We start from the raw sequence: 23,412 nt of genomic DNA, 5'->3' as shown, positions 1-23,412 counted from the left end.
GGTTTCAGGATGTGGCAGCCATTCAACAGGTTGTGCTGCAGGCATCTTTTTTTTTTTTTTTGCAAATTTTGTTGGACTTTGTGCCAGCTTGTCACCTTAGGCTGTACTGACTGGTTTTGTGCCTCGTGGTCAGTCAGCCTGATTAAAAGTTTACTTTTTCTCCCTTGACAGAAGGGAACCCATCTTGTCTGTCAGTTGTTACTAATTACTGAAGTCTTTTGTTCTCACTCTGACCATGGAAGAGAATCCTGGGTGTGTACATTTTCAGGGTCTTTAAAAAAGAGCAGGTGGGGAATCAGCTGCTGTATAAGGGCCCCATCTACCAGCTGCCTGTCTTCATGAATCATAAGGATGAACCAATTGTCAGAGCCCTGCTTGTAGTTACTGCTGCCATAATCACAGACCACCTTATGGTCAGCTGTGTGCTTTAGGGTCTTGGGAATTTCTGCACAGGCTGGAACTAGGTGTGAGGCTCACAGTTCACTGCCCTGCTTCTTTTCTGGTTTTGTCCTGGTATGGCATGTAGTGACTGATCTCAGTACTCTAGAGAATGGTCTTCAGCTGTGGGGACTAATTTAGCCTAAATATTAAGGTTTCAAGTAAAGAGGAATTACTTTTGAGGCCCTAGGACTTAAATGCATAGGAGTAAGCCTCCTAGGAGGAGAGAGAGAGAGATGCTCCAGGGAGAAGGAACCATTTCCAGAGGATGGCGAGCCTAACCTCAAAAATCTCTCTCCAGAGCTTCAGAGTAGAGTTGAATGGTTTACACAAAGAAGCAGATTATGTATTGCTGAAAAACCCGTGTTTATCTCTCATCTGAAACCTTGACTAAAGAAGAAGTCATAGCTGTAAGAGGACAAAAAAGAGAAGCCCATCATGGATTATCTGACCATTGAAGCGGAGGAAGAAGGTAAGCATTATAGAAATAGCTGCAGCCTGCCTTCAGCCCAGGGCCTGATCCTGGAGACTCGGGATCGAGTCCCATGTCAGGCTCCCTGCATAGAGCCTGCTTCTCCCTCTGCCTGTGTCTCTGCCTCTCTCTCTCTCTCTCTGTGTCTCTCATGAATAAAAAAAGAAAAAAAAAAAAGAAATAGCTGAAAAAGAGAGCTATTCCATCTTGCTTGCTTTTGTGATAAAAGATAGGTGATGCTTTTCTACTCCTTGTTAGATGATTCCAAAAGGTTGATGTATTGTGGGTCTACAATTTAGTTTTTTGGGCAGTGTGCTTTCACTTTATCATCTTTATCCTCATCCTACCTTTCTGAGTTAGGTTGAGTGGGGCTTGTGTATATAATTTAGCTGGTTTATGATAGCTTTTGTCTATTGAATAGAGTTTACTTCCTTTGTGGCTTTTTATCCCCCTAGTCCTTCCAGCCATTACTACTGAGGATGCTTCTCTGCCCCAAAAAGAGAACACAGAAGAAATGGAACCTACTGTTGGACTTCTTCCTGTAGAGTTCCAGGCAAGTTTGAGTTCCCTCCTCTGAAATCTTAGCTAGGTCTTCATGGTGTGTTGTTTCCTTTTTTCATTTTCTTTAGAGATCCACAGCAATCCCAACTAGAGAACTGAACCAAGGTAATATTTCCTTGAAGACTTGGAAGTCTGGGGAGAGCTCCAGCTTGAGCATTGAATTTGGGAGTAATCTGTGTGAGTGGCATTATAAACCGTGAAACTGTGATCACTGAGGGAATAGAGAAGAGTTGAAATTTTATTACTGAGCTCTATAGCTCTTCAAATCTTAGTGGTCAGGGAGATGAAGAGGAACCAGCAAAACAGACTGATAAGATGTGGCCAGTGGGGTAGGGAGAAGTTGAAAGTATGGCATCCTGGTAACCAATGGGAGAGTTTCAAGAAGCAGGGAGCGATTAGGTATGTTAAATGCTGCTGCTAAGTCAAGTGTGATGAGGCCTGAGAATTGATTGTTGGATTTAAAAATATGAAGATCGGATCCCTGGGTGGTGCAGCGGTTTGGCGCCTGCCTTTGGCCCAGGGCGCGATCCTGGAGACCCGGGATCAAATCCCACATCGGGCTCCCGGTGCATGGAGCCTGCTTCTCCCTCTTCCTATGTCTCTGCCTCTCTCTCTCTCTGTGTGACTATCATAAATAAATTTAAAAAAAAATTAAAAAAAAAATAAAAATATGAAGATCATTGGTGACTTCCAAGAACAATTTCATGGAACGGCAGGAACGAAAGCCTGACTAGAAAGGATTCAGGAGAGAATAGGAGAGAAATTGGAGGCAGGGACTACCAACAAGTATTTTGGAGAGTTCTACTTTAAAGGAGAGGTCTGAAGAGGGTTTTGTGTGTGTGTGTGTGTGTGTGTGTGTGTGTGTGTGTGTGTGTTTTAGGATTTTTAAAAAGAATATGGGCACAATAACATTGCTTATAGGTATGTGAGAATGGATGGAGAGAGATGTCTAATGACTGAGCTATGGGGAACTCTAACATTTAGAGCCACTTTTCAAATGTTACTTCATTTATTTTAAACAAAAAATCATGTGAGGTAGGGATGATGCCTATTTCATAGTAAAACTGAGGCTCACAGGGGTGCCTGGCTGGTTCAGTCAGTGGAGCATGAGACTCTTGATCTTGGGGTTCTAAGTTCGAGTTCCACATTGGGTATAGAGATTACTTGAAAATAAACTCCAAAACTGAGGCTAACAGTAACTTCCTCAGAATCATAAGGTAGTTGAACACTAATCAGAACCCAGGTATGTCTGATCCTAAATCCTATGCCTCTTAACCACATATTCTTTTTTAAGATTTATTTATTTGTTTTAGAGAGGGCACTATAGTGGGGGTAGGGGCAGAGGGAGAGAGAAAATCTTAAGGAGACTCCATGCTGAGTGTGGATCCCAATGTGAGGCTTGATCTCATGACTCAGATCAGGGCTCTGAGATCATGACCTGAGCTGAAACCAGGATGCTTAATCGACTGTGCCATCCAGATGCCCCTCAACTACTATATTCTATTGGTTTTCTCACAAAGCATTCTCCAGTTAAGTATGATCAACAAAATACACCGATATGACTGTCAATATAACAGAGTATGAAGAACAGTTGATCATTTTCAGTTTACAATCAATAAATCCATTCATTCAGAACAACTGTAGTTACTAAAGGATAACTAAATAAATCTAAAAGTCATAGCCCTAAGTACAGAGAAAGAAGTAGCCTCTGTTAGAACAGGATGGCTATCTGTATGCAATCACAATATCAAGCAGTTTCTATAAAATCTCCGAATATTCTAGAAATCAGTATAAATTACATATCTGAGATTTATCCCATCTACAACTAAGTACAATTAGTAATTAACATTTGGTTGTCATTCAGTGGTTAGTTTACATTATATTTATTTAGTGTAATATGTAAAAGACAGAAACATACAGTTAAGAGTATAGCTTTGATGTCAAATCACCATGTTGTATACTTGAAACTAGTATATTTTATTTTACATTTAAAAGAAAGAGTATAGCTTTGGAATCAGACTGCCTGGGTCCAAATCTCAGATCTGATCCGCATATCTGTGAATAATGTTAAGAGTACTTACTTCATATAGTTATCATTACAAGAGGTAGTTCAAAGGACTTGGAACATAGACGATAGATTATGAATGTGAGCTATTATTATTTTCCTTAACATAGAAGTTGTAGACTGTTCCATAAAATAAAGGCTTAACCTTTAGATTAAAAAAAATCTTCTTCTTATAGATTGTTCTCTTCCCTAAGTCCTATAATAGTGTGCTTGTTCTTCCAGGAATTGGTGACAGTCAAGGATGAGGAAATGGACTTAACTCAGGTGGAAGAAGAACAGCTGAATTCTGCCCAAAGGTACATGGGCATGGATATGAAAGTGGAGAATTGTGGGAGCCTGGTATTTTGGGGTAAGGAAGTTAATTTTTAATGCGAACTGCTTACTGGGACATAAGCTTCTTTATAACTAAGGGCGTCTAAAATGCCATAGTTTTGCTTAAGATCCAGAGGGCCCTAATCCCCTAGGAGATCCCTGATCATTCTGGGCTCAGAATTGGCTCCTTTTCTCTTTTGCCAAGTAAAAGTTCACTGTTTTTGGTATTGAAAAAGGCCAGCTTCATTACACTGTTTCATTTTTTTTTTTACGGTGTACTTCCTTAAATCATCATCATCATCATCATCATTATTATTATTTAAGATTTCACTCATTTATTAGAGAGAGTAGACTGAGCATGAGCAGGGGGAAGGAGGAGCTTCCTCCTTCCACTGAGCAGGAAGCCGGACTTGGGGCTTGATTCTGTGACTCCAGGATTAGGATCTGAACTGAAGGCAGACACCCAATTGACTGAGCCACCCAGGTGCCCCATTACATTGGTTTAAAGATTTGTAAAGCTCTAGTAATCAAAACAGTGTGGTATGATGAAAGGATAGATGTAAATCAATGGAACAGAACAGATGGCCCAGAAGTAGACCCACACAAATTTCTGACAAAGATGCAAAATCAATTCAATGTTAAAAGGAGAATCTTTTCAACAAATGGTACTGGAACAACTGGATATATATATATATGCCAAAAGAAAATCCATACCTCCCACCATATACAGATATTCTCAATGAATCACAGATATAGGTATAAAACCTAGAAGAGGGATGGATGCCTGGGAGGCTCAGTGGTTGAGCCTCTGCCTTTGGCTCAGGTTGTGATCCCAGGATCCACAATTGAGTCCCACATCAGGCTCCTTGCATGGAGCCTGCTTCTCCCTCTGCCTATGTCTCTGCCTTTCTCTCTCTCTCTCTGTGTCTCTCATGAATAAATGAATGAAATCTTAATAAAATAAAATAAAAAATAAAAGCTAGAAGAACCATTTTATTAGATATAATATCAAAAGCTTAGGGCAGCCCCAGTGGCGCAGCGGTTTGGCGCCTCCTGCAGCCCGGGGTGTGTTCCTGGGGACCCGGGGATTGAGTCCCACGTTGGGCTTCCTGCGTGGAGCCTGCTTCTCCCTCTGCCTGTGTCTCTGCCTCTCTCTCTCTGAATAAATAAATAAATCTTTAAAAAAATATATCAAAAGCTTAGTCTAGTCAAGTTCTCTAGGTCTTGAGTTTGCTTTATTGGAAGGTCCCTTGATAGATATAGGACCATTCAGATGATCTGTTTCTTCTTGAGTGAGCTGTCGTAGTGATTTACCATCTTTCATTCCTGATATTGGTAATCTGTATCTTCTCTGTTTTAATTTTATTAGTCTTCCTAAGAGTTTAACAATTTATTTTTTCCCCTTTGCTAACTTTAGATCTAATTTGCTCTTATTTTAATTTCTTAAGGTAGAAGCCTTATCACTGGTATAAGATCTTTCTTCTCTTTTATTTTTTTTATTTTTTATTTTTTTAAATTTTTATTTATTTATGATAGTCACAGAGAGAGAGAGAGGCAGAGACACAGGCAGAGGGAGAAGCAGGCTCCATGCACCGGGAGCCCGATGTAGGATTCGATCCCGGGTCTCCAGGATCACGCCCTGGGCCAAAGGCAGGTGCCAAACTGCTGCGCCACCCAGGGATCCCCCCTTTCTTCTCTTTTAATATGAACATTTAATGCTATAAATTTCCTTGTGAGGACTGACTGCTTTGGTTGCATTCCACAATTTTGATATATAGTATTTTCATTTCCATGGTTCAAATAACTTCACTTTTCGCTTGTGACTTCCTCTTTGACTCATGGGTTATTTACAGATTTCCAAATTTTAGGTGATTTTCAATAAATTTGTTTTCTTTTTTTTTTTAATAAATTTGTTTTCGATTTTGTGGTTTGGTTCTGTATTATCAAAGATACTTTGTATGATTTCAGTTCTTTTACATTTCTGAGATTTGTTATTACCCATAATACAGTCTTTTTTTTTTTTTTTTAAGATTTTACCTATTTATTCATGGGAGACACAGAGAGAGAGAGAGAGGGAGGCAGAGACATAGGCATAGGGAAGAGCAGGCTCCCTACAGGGAGCTCAACGTAGGACTCGATCCCTGGACCCCAGGATCATGCTCTGAGCCAAAGGCAGATACTCAACCTCTGAGCCACCCAGGTGTCCCTACCCATAGTATAGTCTTGATGGATCTTCCATGTGAATTTGAAAATAAATTTAATTAGGTCAGGTTGATTGAGAGTGTTCAGGTCTTCTATATCCTTACCAATTTCCTGTTTACTGGCTCCTACTGATTATTGACAGAGGAGTGTTGGATTGTCCAATTATAATTGTGGGATTTTCTATTTCTCGTTTTAGTTCTATCAGTTTCTGCTTAATGTATTTTGCTTAATGTGTCTGAAACTCTTTTGTTAGGTGCATACATGTAACAAATTATCTTCTTGGTGAATTGATCCTTTTATCATTTTATAATGTCCCTCTTTAACCTTCATAATATTTCTTATTTGGAATCTTATTTTGTCTAATAGTAACATAGCCACTCTGGCTTCCTGTTTGCATAGTATATTTTTTCCATTTTTAAAAACCTACTTAAAGTAAGTTTCTTGTGGACAGCATAGAATTGGGTCTGGTTTTTAAACACATGCCAACAATTTCTGGAGTTTTCAATTGCTGTGTTTAGGTCATTTACATTTAAATTAACTATTGGTACAGTTGGATTTAAATCTCACATATATCTAGTTGTTTTCTATTTGTTCCATCTTTTCCTCGTTCGTTTTTCTTTTTCTGTTTTTTGGTTGGGTATTTTCATTATGCTATTGCAAACACTATTCATTTTATATATAGATCAGGGGTTGGCAAACTTCTCTATAAAGGACCAGATGGTAAATATTTTTTGCTTGATGGGCCATTTACTCTCTTGCAGTTATTTAACTTTGCTATTGTAGCATAGAGGCAGCCATAAACAATTTGTAAAAAGTGGGAGTGGCCAGATTTGGCCTGTGGTGGGTCAGTTTGGTTGCCCCATGGGCCATAACGTGCTGACCCCTGGTGTATATCCAAGTTCTTGACTTATATAAATTACCTTCTGCCTATAAGCACATTTCTTATAGTGTACACCTACTGGTAATGAATTCTCTCAGCTTTTGCTTGGCTGAAAAAATAACTTTCTATCTTTCTTCCTTCCTCCTTTCCTTTTCCCTTTCCCTTTCCTTTCCCTTCCTTTCCATTCCATTTTATTTTTAAGTGATCTCAACACCCAGTGTGGGGCTTGAACCCACAACTCCAAAATCAGGAGGCACATGCTCTTCTGACTGAGCCAGTGAGGCACCCCTTTTGAAAATGAAATTATATTTTCATTGAATATAGAATTCTTAGAGACAGGGTTTTTTTTTTTTTCTTTCAGCAATTTAAATGTGTCCCTTCATTGTCTTCTGGCTTACATAGTTTGTGACAAAGTTTGTGTAATTTTTATTTTTGCTCTTCTGTAGTGTTTCTTTTTCTATGGCTGTTTTTTTTTTTTTTTAAAGATTTTTTTAATTTATTTACTTATTCAGAGAGAGGCAGGGACACAGGCAGAGGGAGAAGCAGGCTCCATGCAGGGAGCCTGACATGGGACTCAATCCCGGGTCTCCAGGATCACACCCTAGGCTGAAGGCAGGTGCTAAACTGCTGAGCCACCCGGGCTGCCCTGGCTGTTTTTTTTTTTTTTTTTTTTTTTTTAAGATTTTATTTATTTATTCAGAGAGAGAGAGAGAGAGAGAGAGAGAGGCAGAGACACAGGCAGAGGGAGAAGCAGGCTCCATGCAGGGAGCCTGACGTGGGACTCGATCCCTGATCTCCAGGATCACACCCCAGGCTGCAGGCGGCTCTAAACCGCTATGCCACGGGGGCTGCCCTCTATGGCTGTTTTTAAGATTTCCTCTTTATCTTGGTTTTCAACAGTTTGCATACAATGTATTTAGAGGTGTGTGTGTGTGGGGGGGGGTGTATGCACATGCATGTGCATGTTTCATTCCGCTTAGGGTTCTCTGAACTTCCTTGGATTTTTGGTTTGATGCCTTTCATTAGTTGTGGAATATTATCAGCCATTAACTCATCAAGTACTGTTTCTGCCCATTCCCTCTGTCTCTTCTCCTTCCAGGATTCCAATTACATGGATTTAGAGCATTAGATATTGTCCCGCAGCTCTCAGATGGTCTCTTCTGGTTTGTTAGGTTTTTTACTCTTTTTTGCTCTTTATGCTTTAGTTTGGGTAGTTTATTTTGACCTATTTGAAAGTTTACTGATTCTTAGCTTTGTTGACTTTACTGATGCATTCATCAAAGACATTAATCTCCATTACCAGTTTTTCATCTTTAGCATTTTCATTTGACTTTTATAGTTTGTATCTCTTTGCTAACATTCCTCAACGTTAAAGCATGTTGTCCTTCTTTTCCACTGGAGACTTTTTTTTTTTTTTAAATTTTTTTTTTATTCATTTTATGATAGCCACAGAGAGAGAGAGAGAGAGAGAGAGGCGGAGACACAGGAGCAGGGAGAAGCAGGCTCCATGCACCGGGAGCCAGACGTGGGATTCGATCCCGGGTCTCCAGGATCGCGCCCTGGGCCAAAGGCAGGTGCCAAACCGCTGCGCCACCCAGGGATCCACTGGAGACTTTTATATATTAATCATAGTTACTTCAAGTTCCTTTATATCTGGGTAATCATTGAGTCTGGTTCCATTGATTACTCTATGGTTTATACAATCAGATTTGATTGGAGAAGGATGCATTGAGAAAGGATATAATTAGCTCCATTGGGTTAGGGAAAGAGGATGGTAACTGAATTAGGGTGGTAATAATGGGGAGAGGAAATACAGAATGAATGAGAGAGATTTGGGAAGTATAATCCATAAAACTTGGTGATTTATTTGTTTTGATTGGTAGTGTAGAGGGAAAAGCTTAGTATGATTCTCAGTTTTCAGACTTTAAGCTAGAAAAGCTTTTTGGAGTTTTGTGAGGATTAGATGTATTCATATATTTAATTTTTTAAAACAGCTTACACATAATAAACACTAGATACTGATATTTCCTGATATTATAGTTCATAGCATATATATATATATATATATATATATGTATTTTAAGATTTTATTTATTTATTCATGAGAGACACAGAGAGAGAGGCAGAGAACAAGTTGAGGGAGAAGCAGGCTGCCATTGGGGAGCTCAATGTGGGACTTGATCCCAGGACTCCGGGATCATGACCTGAGCCAAAGGCAGACACTCAATCACTGAGCCACCCAGGCATCCCTAGTTCATAGCATATATTAAACTATAGGTTACCATGGGATTTTCAACTTCTGAAAATTATGGCAGCATTAGGATATATTTTGATCAAATATTGGTATGTTTCTATAATGGGATAAAAGGATCTTAAGAAAGGCTTATTACTCTCCAGATTTGTTCACTGCTTGTATTATTTGCGTCCAGCTCAGTGCATACATCTATTTCTTTTTTTTTTTCTTTTTAAAGATTGTGTTTATTTATTTGAGAGAGAGAGAGCATGAATGGAGGAGAGGGGCAAAGAGAGAGGGGAAGCAGATTCCCCACTGGGCAGGGAGCCTGATGTGGGGCTCAATCCCAGGACCCTGAGATCATGACCTGAGCCAAAGGCAGACACTTAACTGACTGAGCCACCCAGGCACCCCCATACAACATCTATTTCATGCATATACTTGTTCTTTACCAGAACTATGATAGGCCCTGAGAAATATCAGTGAACCAAAGAAAATTACCTGCCATCAGAAAAAGACCTTTTGGTGGTGGAGTTCATATTCTTATGTTAGTGTCTTTTTATTAATAAGAATGATGGTGGTGACATATCATAGATGATGAAAGCTGGGAAATACACAGATTGAGGGATAAGATGAATTAAGGTATGGATATACTGAATTTGAGATTTCCAAGTGGATACATGTAGTTGGCTAGTTGGATATATAACTAAGTAAATAATTGGATTATATGGTGTAGGGGACAGAAGTAAATAGTTGGATATATGGGTGTGGGATCAGAACTAAGCTGGAGATAAGAATTGGAAATCATTGATATATAGAAGGCAATTGCAACTAGTAAACAAATAAATCCCAGAGATTTAATGCACAGTAGAGTCAACACAGATAACAATATTGTATTATAATCATCAAACTTGCTAACGACTAGATCTTAATTATTCCCATCACAAAATAGAAATAAAAAATAGAAATAATAATTATGTAACATAATTGAGGTGCTATCAATACATCAGCATCATATTACAGCATATAAACACATCAAACTAACATGTTGTGTACCTTAAACTTATACAGTGTTTTATGTCAAATATATTTCAATTTTCTAAAAGAAGCAACTAATACCATGGACTAGATGAAGTCTTTAATGGAGACAGTGTAGTTGGGGATGGGGAGGGGCAAAAAAGGAGAGCCTAGACTGTATACCAAGAAGCATCAACATTTAAGAAGAAACAGAAAAAGCTCTAAATAAATAGCAGGAGTAAAACCTGGACAGCTTAGAATCACAGAAGTTAAGAAAGAACATCTGCCAATTATATCTGAATAAAGTTGGGGGAAAGATGGGGGTGGGAATGTTGTTAGGAGGGATGCATGGTCACCACTGTCAAGTGCTGTTGAGAGGCCAACCTAAACAAGGAATGAAAAGAATCCACTGGATGGGGTGCCTAGGTGGCTCAGTGGTTGAGTGTCTGCCTTTGGCTCAGGGCATGATCCCGAGTCCCGGGACTGAGTCCCACATCAGGCTCCCTGCATGGAGCCTGCTTCTCCCTCTGCCTATGTTTCTGCCTTTCTCTCTGTGTCTCTCATGAATAAATAAAGTCTTAAAAAAAATCTCTATCTCTCTCTCTGCCTTTCCACCGGCTGACCCTGCTCTGTCTCTTAAAAAAAAAAAAAAAAAAAAAAAAAAAAAAAAAAAAAGACCAATGGGAACTATTTTAAAAAGTGGCTATTTTTGGGTGATTATTGTAAGTAATTTTTTTTGTCTTGTACTTTTTAAAAACTGCCCAATCTCAACTTGTGTTTTCATCTTTTCACCCTTCCTCAGATATTTTTTATTAACATTTATTCTTAGTCCCACTGCTTATCTTCCTTCCTGACTAGTCCACTGTTTTCCATTCTTTTAGGTAGAGCATTCTCATTGTTCTCTTACTGTGCCTTGTACTAGCCATTCTCCCATCTCTATTAGTCCCTGGAACCTCCTCTGACATTTCCAGGAGGCACTTTCTGAAAAAATTCTAATAAACAAACTTACAAGCATTGTTTTTTTTTTCCTCTTGTCAACTCAGCAGTTTTTTCCTCTCACCCCAGGGCACACAAAGACTTGTACTTTTTATTGATTTCAGATTCCGAATCTATACCTGAAGCTAAAGAATCCTTTTCAAAGCAGGGACTTTATGAAGAAGAGTCACCTGAAAGAGAGCTGATCATGGAGAGACTTAAAAAGGATGAGTCCTGGGACTCCAGATTGATGGAAGCCTGGCAATGTGAAGGCACATTAGAAAGACAGCGAGGAAATCAGAAGAAAGATTTAAGGCAAGTCATAATTAAACTCAAGAAAAACTCTGTGGAGAATTGTAATCAAACTGGAGAAAGCTCAAACCCAATTAAACATCACATTTACTCAGTGAAAAAGCCTTGGAAGTGCAATGAATGTGGGAAGTCCTTCAGTTACTACTCAGCCTTTATCCTACATCAGAGAATTCATACTGGAGAGAAACCTTATGTTTGTAAAGAGTGTGGGAAAGCCTTCAGCCGGAGCTCGTCACTTATTCAGCATCAGAGAATCCACACTGGAGAGAAACCCTATGAGTGTAACGAGTGTGGGAAGGCCTTCAGTCATCGATCAGCCCTCATTCAACATCATATCATTCATACTGGAGAAAAGCCCTATGAATGCAATGAATGTGGGAAGGCCTTCAACCAAAGCACATATCTAATTCAACATCACAGAATCCACACTGGAGAGAAACCCTATAAATGCAAGGAATGTGGAAAAGCTTTCAATGATACTTCATCCCTTATTAAACATCAGAGGGTTCATACTGGAGAAAAACCTTATGGATGTACAGAATGTGGGAAAGCCTTTAGTGACAGGTCAGGCCTCACTCAACATCAGAGAATTCATACAGGGGAAAAGCCCTATGAATGCAGTGAATGTGGGAAAGCTTTCAGCTACTGTTCAGCTCTTATTCAACATCAAGGAACCCATACTGGGGAGAAACCTTACAAATGTAATGAATGTGGGAAAGCCTTCAGTGATCGCTCAGCTCTTGTAAGACATCAGAGAATTCATACTGGTGAGAAACCTTACAAATGTAAAGAATGCAAGAAGGCCTTCAGCCAGAGCTCATCTCTTACAAAGCATCTGAGAACTCATACTGGAGAGAAACCATATAAATGCAATGATTGTGACAGAGCTTTCAGCCAGAGTTCATCTCTTATTCAACACCAGAAAACCCATACAGGAGAAAAACCCTACAAATGTAAGAAATGTGAGAAAACCTTCAGGGTGCATTTAGCCTTTCATCAACATAAAGAAATTCATGATGAATAGAATGCAGTAAATTATTAAAATAATTATGTAGTCTCTGGGAACCCAGGTGGCTCGGTAGAGCATGCAACTCTTGATCTGTGGGTTGTGAGTTCAAGCCCCATGTCAGGCATAGCGTTGACTTAAAAGAAAAAAGAAAAGAAAGGGTGAAAATTATGTATTCTCTCCTGATTGTTCAGACCTGTTCTAATTACAAGGTATACTACAAAAACATATGAGGCTGTGTAATGCAAAAAGATAGCTCTCTTCCTTGAAAGGTTATTAGGTATGGGAAGAGGACAAGAGGTACAGTAACAAACCCCAGAAAGCTGAAGCAGTGAAGAGAAATCCTAGAGAAACACAAGAGAAAGTCTGGTTTAGTCAGAGAAACAGCCTTAGGAGCTAAGCATCTGATATCAGTAGAAAAACTAATCACACGGGATGCCCGGGTGACTCAGCGGTTGAGCACCTGCCTTTGGCCCAGGGCGTGATCCTGGTGTCCCAGGATCGAGTCCCACATCGGGCTCCCTGCACGGAGGCTGCTTTTCCCTCTGCCTGTGTCTCTGCCTCTATCTGTGTCTCTCATGAATAAATAAATAAAATCTTAAAAAAAAACTAATCAGAGGAGCAGACTGAACAGTACTCGAGGCTAAGGCTCTCTATTTTTTAAAAAATATTTATTCATGAGAGACATAGAGAGAGAGAGAGTGAGAGAGAGAGAGAGAGGCAGAGACAGAGACACAGGCAGAGGGAGAAGCAGGCTCCATGCAGGGAACCCGATGTGGGACTTCATGCTAAACTGCTGAGCCACCTGGGCTGCCAGAGGCTAATTGCTCTGTAAATAGTAGTTTCAACCTGAAGCCAGGTGGGGAGGATCAGGATCCTAAAAAGGAAAATCACCAGGAAGTTTCTCTAGGGAAATAAAGAGAAAAAAATTCTAAGTGTAAGAAATCCTCCTTTTCTCTGTCCCTACACACCACTTGTTCATTTGCAAACATTTACACTGGAGTTTATTAACCCTGGATGTACACAGAAATCTGAGAAGCTTTGAAAAAGGAAATCTGGGTCCCAGCACCAGAGATTCAGATTAAATGTGGACTAGGGTGCAGCCTCGACATCAGGAATTTAAAAATTCCTCAGGTTCCAATATGCAGCCAAAATTAGGAACCACTGATTTAGGCTCTTTCTGCACAAGGATCAACTCAATAAAGTAGGAGCACTACAGGCAATTAAAAGGATAATAATAATCTACCTCAGCTCTCAGGAGCTCTTGGTGTCCTTGTTTCTGTCTTTTCTTTCTCTTTCTAATTATATAATGTCATCTTTTCTTTTACCTGACTTTGGATCCTTTTGTTTGGACCTTTAAAATTTTTTTTCTGACTTGGTGTGAATTGTGCTGCCTGATACTAACTTCTGTTAGTATCTGCTCTGGCCCTCACCCTTGCTAATGTGCTCCTTTAAGCTCAGTTACAGCTTTCTCAACCACTTCTGCTTACGAGGATTGTATATTGTGTTTGCTACCCATGGCCCAAAGGTGGCAAATATTAATAATAAGAAACAAGAGGAAGACCAGAAATCAGGAGTGGAGACAGAGTGACTGGGAGGGAACATCAAAGAGTTAAACTTTTGACTCCAACTGTATAGTTGCTATCTCACAATTTCCTGAAATTAGAATATAATTTAGTTGTGTGTACTAATTAATACTGAATTTGAAGGGATGTAAGTGGAAGAAAGGTAAATAAAAAGTGTTTCTACATTGAATATGACAAAGAGGGGTGGGTGCCTGGATGGCTCAGTTGGTTAATCATCTACCTTCGACTCAGGTCATGATCTCTGAGTCCTGTGATAGAACCCTGAGTAGGGCTTCTTGCTCACTGAGGAGTCTGCTTCTCTCATTCTCTCCCTCTGCCCCACTCCCCTACTTGTTCTCTGTCTGTCAAATAAGTAAAATCTTAAAAAAAAAGTAATATGACAAAGAATAATAATGCTAAGGAAATGATGAGAAATTATAGATGATATTATAATTCCTATAGAATATCCATTAAAAAATAATGCAAGTAGAGGAATTAAATTACATGTTAAAAAATGTTTAACCCAAAAGAAAGCAGGAAAGGAGGAAAAGACACAGATGGGACAAATCATAAACAGGTAGCAAAATGGTAGAATTAAGTTCAACCATATAAATAATTACATTAAATGTAAAAGAGACACTCCAAATAAAACTGTGAGACTGAATAAAGAAGCATGACCCAACTATATGTAAAAGACTCATACTTTAAATACAGAAACACAGGTTGAAAGTTCAAAAGATAGATTCATAGTGAAAACACTAATCATGAAAAAGCTGTAGTGGATATATTAATATCAGATAAAATAGAATTCAAGAACGGGGTGTCATAGATACATAAGGACATTCTATAATGATAAAATGGTCAATTCATCAAGATTAGGAATTCTTATAATCTAGTTGCAAGCTGCATTCTAGTAACACATGTTTCTCAGAGTAAAGTATAGCGCACTGACCTTATGCTTTCACACATACTTTTGAGATAGCTTCTAACTTCCTTACATTAGATGCTAGTTGCATGATCTCAGAGGTTGTGAGATTGAGCCCTGTGTCAGGCACTGTGCTCAGCAGGGAGTCTGAGGATTCTCTCCCTCTGCCCCTCCCCCCACTAATGTGTGCTTGCAAGCTCTATCTAAAATAAGTGGATGGGGGCACCTGAGTGGCTTAGTGGTTGAGCATCTGCCTTTGGCTCAGGTTTGATCCTGGGGTCCTGGGATTGAGTCCCACATCTGGCTCTCTGCAGGGAGGCTGCTTCTTTATCTGCCTATGTCTCTGCCTCTCTTTCATGAATAAATAAATAAAATCTGTGTTTCTTTTGAATAAGTAAATCTTAAAATGATGAATCTTTTAAGAAATGAAATTTTAATGTTCCACACTTAGAAGTTGATAGAACATCTAGACAGAAAATATTAAAGATCCAGAAAAGCTGAACCACACTGCCTACCATCTTGAGCTAATGGGGGGCATAGAATACTTTATAGAATGCACATGGAACACAACAATTTTCAGAGTGTGTATCCCTTCAAGGGCACATGGAGGGGATCCCTGGGTGGCGCAGTGGTTTAGCGCCTGCCTTTGGCCCAGGGCGCGATCCTGGAGACCCAGGATCGAATCCCACGTCGGGCTCCCGGTGCATGGAGCCTGCTTCTCCCTCTGCCTATGTCTCTGCCTCTCTCTCTCTCTCTCTCTGTGTGTGACTATCATAAATAAATAAAAATTTTTAAAAAATTTTAATACCCTTCCAGGGCTATTCCAAGCCATATTGGGTCCTGAGGCAAAAAGAAACATATGTGACCCTATATACACTTGTCAAAATATCTTCCCATGTTTTGAACCAGATTAGAAAGTTAATAAAAAGCGACATATATATATATATATATATATATATATATATATATTTTTTTTTTTTTTTTTTTTTTTTTTTTTTTTAATGACTATAGGGGCACCTGGCTGGCTCAGTCAGTAGAGCATGTGACTCTTGATCTCTGGATTGGAAGTTCAAGCCTGTTGGGTGTAGAGTTTGCCTAAAAAAATAAATAAAAATTAAAAAAATGACTACACATAGTCCAAAGCACACCATTGTCAACCTGTACAAAGCAGGATGTGATGACTTCATGGCTCAGGAACTATGAGTTAATTGGAAATAACTTCCCAGTGCACAATAGCCCTGGGCCATAAAATGAGCAAACAACAGCTTGTCTTATTTAAAATTTCGATATTTTGTTTTTCATGATTTTTTTGCATTAATTTTTAAAAAGATTTATTTATTTGAGGGGAAGAGGGGCAGAGAGAGTTCCATGCCCACTCTGCGTGGAGCCCAACAGGGGGCTTTGACCCACAATGCTGACATCATAACCTGAGCCAAAACTAAGAGACTGTGACTCAACAGAGTGCACCACCCTGGTGCCCCTTTTAAAAAGATTTTTAAAGTAATCTCTACACCCAACATGGGGCCCATACTCGCACCCTGAGATCAAGAATCACATGCTCTCCTGATTGAGCCAGTCAGGCACCCCTTCATTAATTTTGATTTAGAAAATATTGTATTAAAACATTATTTCTCTTGATTACTGAATTTTTTGGTGCTCTCTTAAGTTCTGCACCCAAGGTGAATGTCTCACTTGCCTGCACCTAATCCCTGCCCTAAACACATTATATGGGATCATCTGAAGGTGGGAGAGCTAGAATGGAGAAGATTCAGTGGTTTTCATCATGTCCAAGGAAACCAAAGACTTTGTGGACATATTTATTTAAAAATTCATTAAAAGACTGTAAAGTTACTGGTAGATTTTAGGAAATTCTAAAACTTCACTTTCACTTTTTAAATTCGGAATCACAGCCTGGAGTGACTGGCCAATTTGGGTCTTCGTCTTTGTGACAAAGGAAACCATTTGCTACCCAATCTCACTCCAGGATTTTCCATTTGGGGGTCTGCAAGCTACATCTCAGGGGCCCTCCAAGGAACCATATATTTCCTGACAAGGCCCCAAAACCCAATATCCAACTACAGCTGCCAAGCTTATCTTCCTCTCCCTGCTTGGATTGGGGATTTCATGTGGTGCTGTCTATGCCCATGGCAAGATTTCTGGGACTGTATAAATTTTCCCATGTGAGTGATTTGAACACTCATTTTCATTTTATCACCTCTTACCTACCAACTTGACCAACTTGCAGTTTCAACCCAAAGTCACAGTACAGCCCGCACTCAAAATGTAAACCAGCATACAGGCATTCCTCCCAATTCAGCAAACATTTTCCTGTGACCCACTTTTGTCATCTGTATGATGAGGAAAAGAAGAGCACCTACTTCACAGGATTGTTATGTGGAATCTGTAAATTAATTCATGTAAAGCACATGAAATACTCCCTGGCCCACAAAGAAATCCTCCATAAATGCAAGATATTATCTATTAGTTTTGGTCACTAAATAAACTTTTAATAAAAATATGTGAGTGATTTTAAGGGAGTGCCACCATTGGCAAAGAAATAAAATGCTTCATTCGGATAACCAGACAAGTGATTGGTGATAACTTTATTCATAGTTTCAAGGAAGAAATGAAAAATTGTTCAGAGTCATGGGAATGAACTGAGAGCCATGGTGAATTACTTAAATTATTTAATCTGAGTCTAGTCCCTCTTGAGAATGATATACTATACATTATTGCCTATATTTTACATGTATACATATTTGCTGTGTACAAGTGTTCATACGAAAATCATGTATATTGTGTTTTTTGGATAAGGTCAAGGATTTTACAGGAATCTTAAAAATTTTTTAAAAAGGAATAATTCTGAAGTCATTTGACTTATCTTACCATCTAATTTCAGAACCTACCCTCCATGGGGATCCCTGGGTGGTGCAGCGGTTTGGCGCCTGCCTTTGGCCCAGGGCGCGATCCTAGAGACCCGGGATTGAATCCCACGTCGGGCTCCTGGTGCATGGAGCCTGCTTCTCCCTCTGCCTATGTCTCTGCCTCTCTCTCTCTCTCTCTCTCTCTCTCTCTCTCTGTGACTATCATAAAAAAAAAAAAGAACCTACCCTCCACCTCTATTTTTTCACAATAAATAGAATATTTGGGGGAATAATAAGATAACTGTTTTGGCTGGATAATGACACAAAAGCATGATTTGTATTGAGAGGATCCTGAACATTAGGATAAGAAATAGGGACTTTATTTTGAGGCCTTAGTTATTTAATAATTTTTTTTCCCTAAGTAGTGGGATGACAATGGTGAAATATCATACAGTAGAACACCTGTTGCCCAGAATTTCTAGGGACATACCTATTCCAAATCTGCAAAAGCATAATCATAATTGTTTCAGCTTCAACATCTTCTGGGTGCACTTTTTGGCTTTTCTTCCCAATATATGAATTAAGGGTACAATATTGCAATTCACCATCTTGAAATGGTTGTAACTTGCTGAAAAAATAAAATTGCCCCAACAATCAGAATATATGCATTACTGAGCAAGCCAGCTATAAGGTTATTACAATTGTTCATTGTGATATATACCATCTTGTCCATGTCAGGTGGACAGAGCCATTGTGACATCAACTGTTGGTCACATTCCACTTTCAGATTTACCATCTCCTTGCTCCATATGCCATGGGAAATCTTTCTTAAATTATTTTGATCACATGATATTCTTTAATGGGTGATTATCGAGAAAACCCTTTTATTTTTTAAATTACGTTTATTCATTTAAGTTATCTCTACACCCAATGTAGGGCTCGAACTCATAACCTCAAGATGAAGAGTTGCATGCCCCTCTGACTGAGCCAGCTAGATGACCTGAAAAAAAATCCTTTTAGAAATATACTTTTATTTGGCTACTTTCTGTATTTAAATTGCCACATTCAAAGTAAATAAATCTTCTGTATTTTTTTTTTTTTAAAGTAGGATCCATGTCTAGCATGGATCCCAACATGGGGCTTGAACTCACAATCCTGAGATCAAGATCTGAGCTGAGGGCAGCTCAGGTGGTTTGGCTTTAGTGCCACCTTCAGCCCAGGGTGTGATCCTGGAGACCCCGGATCAGGTCCGTGTCGGGCTCCCTCTATGGAGCCTGCTTCTCCCTCTGCCTGTGTCTCTGCCTCTCTCTCTCTCTCTGTGTCTCTCATGAATAAATAAAATCTTAAAAAAAAAATATCTGAGCTGAGATCAAGAGTCAGATGCTTAACTGACTGAGCCACCCAGGTGCCCCTAATTCTTTTGTATTCTTGATAGTCCAGGGATGGACTGACCAATTTACAGAGAAATGGCTGTTTAAGAAAAAAACAGCACTTGTGAAATGAATGAAATCGCTCCAAGCAGCTAATGTAGCTATGCACTGAAAGTCATCTGTTGTTTGGAATCAATAGATTTTGCATTGTTTCTACTACATTATAACAATGCCTCTTCCTCTTGACAATCGAACATGTAGCTAATGTGGTTCCACATCCCTCAGGTCCGATCCCTTCCTCCCACAGACCTGCCTGAGAGGTAAGTGGTGGTCGTAATCAGAGGTGGAGAGGGCTGTTCTGGTTTCTCAAAGATCTAAAAGGTGGGGGGGGGGGGGTGCATGGAAGGCAGATGAAGTGAGTGTGTTGTTGAGGTTGGGCCACTTTACACCATGTTCTAATTTTTACCAAAAGAAAGTTCACTTAAAAACAATAATGATTTAACAAGTTATCAACTTTTTGACTATTTTTATAAACTTATGTGGAGCTGTGTTTGCCTAGGCCCTTTTACTTGTGCCAGTTTTACATTATTATGTTGTCAATTAATAAATGTGTTTCTAAATAATAAATGAAGCTTTAATCAAACATTCAAATAAAATATTTTCATGAAATCTAATTCAAATCATGTTTTGACTGGTTTAAATTTAACTGTAATTTGAGGCTATCCCTGCCTTTGTGCCATCTCCAAATCTATTACACTCTTTAACCAAGACTTAGCTGTATTTAAAAGATTAATGTGGCACCAGGATTTAGGGTAAAATATGTGAGTGAAAAAGAAGCAGCAAGCAGATAAAGAAGCAACTGTAATACATCAGGAGCAACTTTTTTTTTTATTTATGATAGTCACAGAGAGAGAGAGAGAGAGACAGGCAGAGGGAGAAGCAGGCTCCATGCACCGGGAGCCCGAAGTGGGATTCGATCCCGGATCTCCAGGATCGTGCCCTGGGCCAAAGGCAGGCGCCGAACCGCTGCACCACCCAGGGATCCCCATCAGGAACAACTTAAACCAAAGTTACTATAGTAACACAGTTGGGGCAACAGAAAGAGGGAAAAAGTATGAAAGAAATTATACATTAATTATTAGCAGAACTTGTGAAATTTATGGAAGCTTAAAGATATGAAATTCAGGGACACCTGGATGGCTCAGAGGTTGGGTGCCTCTCTTCGGCTCAGGGCGTGGTCCTGGGGTCCCAGGATCGAGTCCTGTATTGGGCTCCCCCCAGGGAGCCTGCTTCTCCCTCTGCTGTGTCTCTGCCTCTCTTTCTCTATGTCTCTCATGAATAAATAAATCTTTCAAAAAAAGAGATACGAGATTCAAAATAACCTTGGTGTTCTAAGCTTAGGTACACAAGGTACCACTGAGGCAAATAGGGAAGTTAGGTTACGATGTCAACTTTTTAAAAAGATTTTATTTATTTATTCACAAGAGACACACAGAGAGGCACAGGCACAGGCAGAGGGAGAAGCAGGCTCCCTGTGGGGAGCCCGATGCAGGACTCAATCCCAGGACTCTAGGATTATGCCCTGAGCCAAAGGGCAGATGCTCAACCACTGAGCCACTCAGGTGCCCCAGGATGTCAACTTTGAAGGAACAGACAAATAAATGGAAAAGTCTGACAAGCGTTGTGGGATAGAGAGAATGGAATCTGTGTTCCTACAATAAAGCAGGAAATGAAATGGTTAACTTGGAATACCACTACTGCAAGTCAAACTCTCCTATTTGGTGGTTGTCTTTAGATTCCAAGGAAAGTTCAACCCCCAATTCTAACTTAGAAACCTATTATATTTCCTTTTAAAGTTTTTATTCATTTATTCATGAGAGACAGGGAGGCAGAGGCAGAGGGAGAGGCAGGCTCCCCACAAAGCAGGGATCCTGATGTAGGACTCTTGTCTTAGGACCCTGGGATCATGACCTGAGCTGAAGGCAGATGCTTAACTGACTGAGCCACCCAGGTGCCCGACACCTATTATATTTCTATCAACTAAATCCATTTGCATCCTAAGAGCCTTCTGAGTGTACTGCATAAAGCAGAGGTCCTCACATTTTAGCAGACATATGGATCACCTATAGTGTTTGAAAAAATTCACTCTCCTGGGCTTCTCCTCCAGAGATTCTGATCCAGCAGATTTGGCTTGGGACTGGTGGATCTGCATTGTAATACGTATCTCAGATACGTGATGCAGATGACTGACCACAACAGGTAAAACACGAAAAGTCTACAAATGTGTGAACACAAAAGAAAAAGTTTTCCAATGAAAAACCATCTCATTTCTGAAGACCATTTGCATAGAGAAGCTAAGATTCTAAAGCTCTATTTCCATCAGTCCTTAGAGTTCTTAGGCTCTATCTTCTAAACTGTCTGTCCCTTAGTGTCAGAAATATGTTTGCTAGGGGATCCCTGGGTGGCTTAGCGGTTTAGCGCCTGCCTTCCACCCAGGATGTGGTCCTGGAGTTCGGGGATCAAGTCCCACATCAGACTCCCTGCATGGGGCCTGATTCTCCCTCTGCCTGTGTCTCTGGCTCTCTCTCTCTCTCTCTCTGTCTCTCATGAATAAATAAAATCTTAAAAAAATAAATATGTTTGCCTTTAATCTTGGGAATTAAACTCTAAGAGATGTGCTCTAGTTGAACCTACATTACACTATCCCCTCCTCTGAGAAGTTTAGGGAGAAATTATTTACAAGGGCTGAGAATTGCCCTACCTTTATTTAGAGAGTAAGTAAACTGGAGAAAACAATTTACATATACATTACAATTTGTTTTTTTTTAAACCATTTGTTTTTTTAAAAAAAGATTTTATTTATTTATTTATTCATTCAGAGAGAGCGAAGAGAGAGGCAGAGACACAGGCAGAGGGAGAAGCAGGCTCCACGCAGGAAGCCCCATGTGGGATTCGATCCTGGGTCTCCAGGATCGCACCCCGGGCTGCAGGTGGCGCTAAACCGCTGCGCCACCGGGGCTGCCCATACATTACAATTTGATATAGAAAAATCATCAGATATGTCTGAACTCTAACCATAAGGATAGGTTTCAGTATTCCTTCGATATGCTTTTGTCAGAATTCATTTCTGATTTCTGAAAAAGATGTGTTCGTTATCCATGTCAACTATGTACCCACTGAAGTCAGCCTCAGTAATAAGCCTGAGTTCCCACTTTTCATAGGACAATATCCAGTGAACAAACCTAGGACCAGGGGGTGGCCCTAATCCTGAGCTACTTTAACTGGACCTGAGTGGGCATTATGACTCAAGATAATGATTTGGAAATCCAGGGGAGCTTCCCTGTTGAACACTGAGCTGGAGAAAATGGGAGCCTGTAAGGAATTCCTTTTTTTTTTTTTTTTTTTTTTTTTTAAGATTTATTTATTTATTCATGAGAGACACAGAGAGAGAGAGAGAGGCAGAGACACAGTCAGAGGGAGAAGCAGACTCCATGCAGGGAGCCCGACGTGGGACTGTATCCTGGGTCTCCAGGATCAGGACGTGGGCTGAAGGCGGTGCTAAACCGCTGAGCCACCGGCGCTGCCCCTGTAAGGAATTCCTAATTATCATTCCCACCTCCAAGTCCTGGGAGAACACAGAATACAACAAAGTACTGCTAAGGGCATCAACTTCAAAGGTCATTGTGAGGTTTCTTAACAGCATGAGTTTTTACCACATCTATGTGAGACTCCCAGTAAGTGATATAAGGCGGGGGGGGCGGGGGCGGAGATATGGATTAGAAATAATATCCAAGGGATCCCTGGGTGGTGCAGCGGTTTGGCGCCTGCCTTTGGCCCAGGGCGCGATCGTGGAGACCCGGGAAATCCCACGTTGGGCTCCCAGTGCATGGAGCCTGCTTCTCCCTCTGCTTATGTCTCTGCCTCTCTCTCTGTGTGTGTGACTATCATAAATAAATAAAAATTAAAAAAAATAATGTCCAAGAAAATAAAGTTAACATGTCCCAGATCATCAGCATATTTAGATCTAAAATCATAATTCTGGGCTTCTCAGAATTCCTTAATCAAAAGCATCCTCTCAGGTACAAAGACAACATTAAGATATTTGGGGAAGAGAATTTTGGAAGTAAGTGGCCTGGTTAAGACTAATTATCATGGACACTGGAGAAGCCAAATTTTGTACAAAAATGGAGCACCTATAAGGACAGTTCATGAGTG

General features: G+C 39.9%; 1 protein-coding gene across 1 annotated transcript in view; it reads left to right on the top strand.

Moving 5' to 3' along the window:
- Window positions 1-739: 739 nt before the first annotated feature.
- ZNF789 (zinc finger protein 789) overlaps window positions 740-23,412 on the top strand; it is a 48,409-nt gene continuing 25,736 nt past the window's right edge. Inside the window, exons 1-4 of the mRNA XM_025986206.2 lie at window positions 740-910; window positions 1,366-1,463; window positions 3,759-3,885; window positions 11,281-12,488. Of these exons, the coding sequence (XP_025841991.2) occupies window positions 877-910; window positions 1,366-1,463; window positions 3,759-3,885; window positions 11,281-12,488 (1,467 nt within the window). The 5' untranslated portion in view covers window positions 740-876. The remainder of the gene's footprint in view (window positions 911-1,365; window positions 1,464-3,758; window positions 3,886-11,280; window positions 12,489-23,412) is intronic.

Source organism: Vulpes vulpes, chromosome 3 (genome assembly GCF_048418805.1).
Source record: "Vulpes vulpes isolate BD-2025 chromosome 3, VulVul3, whole genome shotgun sequence".
Taxonomy (NCBI): domain Eukaryota; kingdom Metazoa; phylum Chordata; class Mammalia; order Carnivora; family Canidae; genus Vulpes; species Vulpes vulpes.
The sequence above is the reverse complement of the archived record's forward strand: the minus strand, read 5'-3'. Positions and strand labels throughout refer to the sequence as shown.